General features: G+C 44.2%; 1 protein-coding gene across 1 annotated transcript in view; it reads left to right on the forward strand.

Annotated features, from left to right (window-relative positions):
- The window catches only part of POT1 (protection of telomeres 1), a 135,703-nt gene extending 129,960 nt beyond the window's left edge, over window positions 1-5,743 (forward strand). The window contains exon 20 of the mRNA XM_060244811.1: window positions 3,126-5,743. Coding sequence (XP_060100794.1) covers window positions 3,126-3,235 — 110 coding nt within the window. The 3' untranslated portion in view covers window positions 3,236-5,743. The remainder of the gene's footprint in view (window positions 1-3,125) is intronic.
- Window positions 5,744-6,000: the final 257 nt, after the last annotated feature.

Below are 6,000 nucleotides of genomic sequence, written 5' to 3' on the forward strand. Positions count from 1 at the left end.
GTGTAGAGCAAAGACCCCTTGGGACAAACCTGCCTCCATGGCAGTCTCATCATGCCGACTGGACCACATGTATAGATTCCAAGAAGCAGGGGCAGAATTCTTATTCTGCTATCCAAAACCCAACTCATTAGCAATTACATCTTCTTCTAAGGGTAGGCGTGCGTCATCTACTCCGGACAGAGAAGGGAAGTAGCTCAATTCCTTTGCCAGGAAGTTCTACTCCACCAGGGCACTAGGCATCAAAAATGCCAACTATCTTGCATGCCTGGCCTGTTACCAGAAAGCACTAGGGGAACTGTCTGAGGTTCCCCCTCCTCTTCTGAGGACATCAAGACAAAGATTTAAAAAATCCAGAAAGAGGGCTTGCTAGTATCCAAACAGAAGGTGAACTCTGTAAAATGTAACCTAATAACCTCTGCAGTGGCTTTTCATAGACATACGTGGCTCCACTCTACATCCCTTACACAGGATACCAAGTCCACCATAGAAGACCTCCCATTCAATGGCTTTGGCCTTTTCCACGTCACCACAGACACTGTCCTGCAGGACATGGATAAGAGCTTGAAGAACTCCAGAAACCTGAGCGTATCGGCACCTTCAAAATCTTATAAAGCCAGATCATGGTCCCAATCCTGGTTGCAGCACTCCTCCATTAGAAGCTCTCCTGAACAGTCTTGGTGATCTCGACCCTGTAACTCAAATCAGAGGTCGACCTATCCACCCAAGTCCAAATTTTCAGGATCCCAGCACCAGTCTAGGACCAAAGAATCAAAAGCCTCCAAGCAGAGTGTTTGCCACCAGACTCTCTCCTACAATCATCTCATACCTGCCTCCACCCCTACCTACCATCCTGGCAAGAAATTATCACAAACAGGTGGGTTTTATCCATCATTGTCAAGAGGTATGCAATCAAGTTCCACTCATTACTACCCCTACCAAGGTTAGTCATCACTCATCCATCAGCAGTTCTTCAGGAAAAAGTCGCATCCCTTCTGGACAAAGGCATGATAGAACCTGTACCTACTGCCGAGAGGGGCTGAGGCTTCTATTCCCAATACTTAACCATCCCCAAAAAGAACGGGGGTCTCATACTTATCATGGACCTCAGAGCTCTAAACGAGTTCATTTCACTTAAGAAGTTCAGCATGATTACTCTTGCCCAAATCCTTCTCTCTGAGGGTTATTGGATGGTGATGATAGAACTTCAGGATGCATATTTTCCCCTCAGCATCCATCCAGACCACAGATGATTCCTGAGGTTTGCAGTTGGGGACCACCACTACCAGTACATGGCCCCCCCCTTCGGGGAATATCCATGGCCCCCTCTGACATCTTTGCCCACTTCTTGCCCATCCCTACTCATTACACTTGTAAATGCTAGAATTATTTACCAGATGACTTATCAGAACAAGGGGAAGTGCTTTCACAGCTTCATTTCAGTTTAGTAAAGTGACCCTCCAAATGGACTATACAAGGAAACCCCATTGAACAGGTGAAGAGCTTCAGATATCTTGGTATTCATTTCCACTACAGTGCTAATTGGGCCACTCATATTAAGGAAGTGGTAAGATCTGTGAATAGCAGTGAACTCGCAATCTCCTGTTTTTTCTATACTAAAGGTAGGGTGGCCATAATGTCTGAAGGCCAGCCAGGGACACCTTTGGGGGGGGGAGGTAGGGGTGCGTGCGCCGCCGGAAACAGGAAGTGACATCACTTCCTGTGACATCATTTTCCCCGCGCCACCTGCCGGAAGCAGGAAGTGACATCACTTCTTGTGACATCATTTCCCCCAAATGACATCATTTCCCCCAAATGCCACTGCCGGAAACAGGAAGTGACTTCACAGCACTTCCTGTGACGTCCCCAAAAATCCCCCAAATATCACCGCCGGAAACACCAAGATTATTTATAGAGAGGGAAAGGGGGAAATAAAGTTAAATAAAACTCTTTTTTTACTTTTTTCAAAGTGAGAAGACTAGAGAGAACGGGTTCCACGCTGAGAAGCCAGTCAGATTCCAGTGAGATTCCAGTGAGACTGTGCTGCATAATGCAGCCTATTTATTTTGTCCTGTTTGCTCTGTTGGCTCTATCTGCGCCACCTTCATCACTTTCGGGGTGTGGATCCCCCAGTGGGGTGGTCTCCCGACTCCCTCCGCCGGCTGTTTCTGATAGCCCTGCGCCCCCTCTTTCATTTGATATGTGTCCCGTGCGGGTGCCACCCTCCCGCCGGGAGATGCTGCAAAATGAGCCCCCTTGAGGCTTATGGCGGCAGGGCTCGGGGGAAGCGAGCTAGACTGCTGTTCTTTTGAGGGGTTATAGAGTGTTTCGAGCCCGTCCCTGTGGCATCGGTCCCATCGTTGTGGGACCCAGGGGGCCGGCGCAGCGGCACGCCGAAGCAGCCTGTCACTAATAACACAGGTCGAGATGCAGGACAGGAACCCGGAAGTGACCGACAGGCTGCTTTGGTTTAGCAGGATAATGGTCAAGACAACAGGCTTATTGGAATGGGGCCTTTGGTCTACCTACTTGTACTTCCTTCTCAGTGACCTTCCAACAAAGCTAGTTGCTGACTAAGTTTCTAGAATATCTGCATCCTTATTGTAACTTTCTTATCTGGGAGAACCAGGTTTGATTCCCCACTCCTCCACTTGCACCTGCTAGCATGGCCTTAGGTCAGCCATAGCTCTGGCAGAGGTTGTCCTTGAAAGGGCAGCTGCTGTGAGAGCCCTCTCCAGCCCCACCCACCCACCTCACAGGGTGTCTGTTGTGTGGGAGGAAGGGAAAGGAGATTGTGAGCCGCTCTGAGACTCTTCAGAGTGGAGGGCGGGATATAAATCCAATATCATCTTCTTCTTTCTGATGCTAAAAATTGCCTCTAGCAGTAATTTATTTTAGTTGTTAGGATATAGCATCATTAGTCCATCCCTTTTAGTACCATTTGTGCCCTTGTGCGCTTCAAATGTGTGTTATATACCACTGCATCTGTGTCTTTCCTCATACTAGTTGAATCATTTGAATTTCAGCTTGACGTTTACTGTTCTCTGTGAGACTTTAATTGTGCTCAGTTTTCAGCTACAGAATATGGAAAACACATTAAAATGGATAACCTTGATTTTGATTTGTAGATGACTTCCCATCTTTGGAATGCTTCATCAAATCGTATTATGTCAGGGATGGAACAGAAGAACAGCTTTCCTTTCAGATTTTTGATACCACGATTGCTGAAGATGTTTGATACATCTAGCTGCTTGCAAGATTGAAGGCCTGTGTGCTTGTTACTTTTCTTTAAATTTCTAAACAATGTGGCTACGTATACAATGCTTATTTTTTATATGAGATGTGGAAATGGAATATTGCCTGTGTCACAAAACTATTACGGGTTTGTACAGTTTGTCCCTAGCAGAGCCTTCTGTATTCACTGAAAGTTTTGTAGTTTGACAACGTACAGTCAATTACAGTTTTGTATCCAAAGAACTTACATGGTCACTAGTAAATGCAGTATATCCTGGTGTCGATTTTCAAAGCTGAACAAAAAAATAGTCAGAAAAATTATCATGGGGCTTTTTTGATATTACCAGAGCAAACAATGCAAGTGCGTGGATAATTTTTTCTGTTTTTAAGCTTAAACCATTGTGGACCTGATCAATATTCTTACCATAAAAGGTGTACCATATATCTGTAACTAAGAACTGTCCGAGTGGGCCCTGTCCCAAAAACTGAGTACAGTGGTAGAATTTTATGCTGCTGTCTTGGGGTTCTCTCTATAAGTTAACCATATAACATTCCCCCTATATAATGGAACAGAACATTGCTCCAGCTGTTGCAATGCAGTAGCCACGTATGCGGATAGCCACAGGCTTACACAACACATATACTTTTCCTGGTCTCCTCATGTTTTATCTTTACCAATGGTGATTTGCTGTCTTTTTTCTCATACTGATAAGAAAAGCATCAGAAGCTACACTTGCAGTCCCCAGTTTATCAGGCTAATCCTCATACATATAGCTGCACACACTAGAACAATGACATTTCAATCAAATAGACTTCTTGTGTGGCCTGAACATTCAGGTTTTAAAATTAGTAGTGACTAAATTATAGAATCAGTTCCAGATATCTTTAAAATAAGCACTCTGTCTTATTGTACTTTTAACAACATGTTTGCTTACTATACCATGTTACACATGGTCCAGGAAGGCAAATTTGGGATTGGATTATGTTCTTACTGATATGCTTCTCTCTTTGGTGTAATCTGATCTGGTGGCCAGGCCATTAAGTTGCTATACAAATCGACTCCCAGAGTGAAACAATTATTCAGTAATATTTTTGTTGGGCTCCATGCTAGATTTGAGTGCAAAACTTTTTCATCCAATAAGGAGAAAGCTTTCGATGAAATCCATTTCATACTTGCAACAGCAGTAGTGAAACCTGGCCAAAAAGTAGATCTTGTCCTTGTATTTAAAATTGTTTTGATGGAGATTATACCAATTATTGGATATTGGAGTAAATTCTTCTTCTAATCTGTTTCGTTTTTATTTTTGGTCAGCGGAGTTTTAGGTAATCTAACGTTTACTCTGAGTTGCAATGTTTTATCAGTCTTCCTGAGGGCAAAAAAACCAGCAGATAGTTCAACTGCAAAGTGAAGAGAATAGCTTTCTGTAATGTAGTGAGCCTTGCTGCTTCCCATAATAATTTCAAAAACAGACTGTTGTATTCCACAGATGAATTCAAAATTAAATTTTGAAACGGTTGTGCTTGTAATCCAGCCTTATTACAACTTAATGCCATTTATTTAAATGGGATTTAAACCATGAGAACACTTAACAATGGGGGTGTTAAACAATCTACTGCCGCACAGGGTGCCCTGTTCTGTTAAAACCATTGAACCCTACCAGTGGGCAGCTGGGCTGCTCTGCCTCACTCCAAGGCTGTCTCCCCGCAAGAAGCCAGTCTCAGAGGAGAGCTCACATTGGCACGCCATCCAGCCGCTCTCAGCTTCCCGCATCCGCAACCCAGGAAGCTGAGAGCAGCAGGGTGGGTGGGGGAATGCCCAGCAGCACCCTGTAGGCACTGGGGGTGGTGGGGAGACAGGGTTGTGGTCTGCTCTACCTCCTTCCCACACTCTCTGCAAGAGAACCTTATCCCCCATACACAGAAAATAACGTATTTTTATCCTATATATTAAAAAGTCCAGGTGTATTGGTGCTTTCTGACTCTCCATTGGCCCATGATGCTGACTTTATTACCCACCAACCACCACTCAACTGTACTTATGCCCCATTGGCTGGGTCCACTCCTCTCCCCCGCCTATGACTTCCCTGGCTGAAAAAAAGCCTGTCACTCATCAGGTGGTGGAAAGCCTGGCAGGCAGTGGCCATCTGGAGGGGGCCTAGGCTGTATGAAGAGGCTGGTCACTTTGTATAAATTCTCAGGCTTCCTTGCCGAGACTGTGCTGGAAGCCAGTTTGTACCAAGCACTTAAAGCAATGTCCTGTATGCCTTGAAGGAGCGCTAAGGCCACCGGTCCATATTCTGGGGTGTAAAGAACCTTCTGGGTCTGAGGTTTGTGGCTATATGGAAATATATTTGATAGATCAAAGGATTTTGTAACCATAGTTTTAATTGGTAACGATGTTTCTAAATTTTACTGTATCTTTTATATTTTACGAGTAATTTTTATTCTGTATGATTTGGTAATCCTCTTACTCCATATAACTGATTTCAATAAAGGCTGCTGCTGATGAATATATTTGAGGTTAAGGGCTTTAGCTGTTCAAATAATCTGTTCAGCATACAATTTTAAGTCTTCCGTTGGTGATGGTGGTGAAGACTCTCTGAGGCTGATTCTGCATTACTCACTTGCATAGGTGTTCAGCCAGGTCTGTTTCCCCCGGTTCAAATTATTTATTTCTGCACCACAGCCTCCCTACCCAGTACATCCATGGGAAGAGTTTGAATTGGGAAATTATGTTTTCTTGAGGAGAATTAATAGGAGAATATGTAT

This window comes from Heteronotia binoei, chromosome 8 (genome assembly GCF_032191835.1).
Source record: "Heteronotia binoei isolate CCM8104 ecotype False Entrance Well chromosome 8, APGP_CSIRO_Hbin_v1, whole genome shotgun sequence".
In the NCBI taxonomy this organism is placed as follows: domain Eukaryota; kingdom Metazoa; phylum Chordata; class Lepidosauria; order Squamata; family Gekkonidae; genus Heteronotia; species Heteronotia binoei.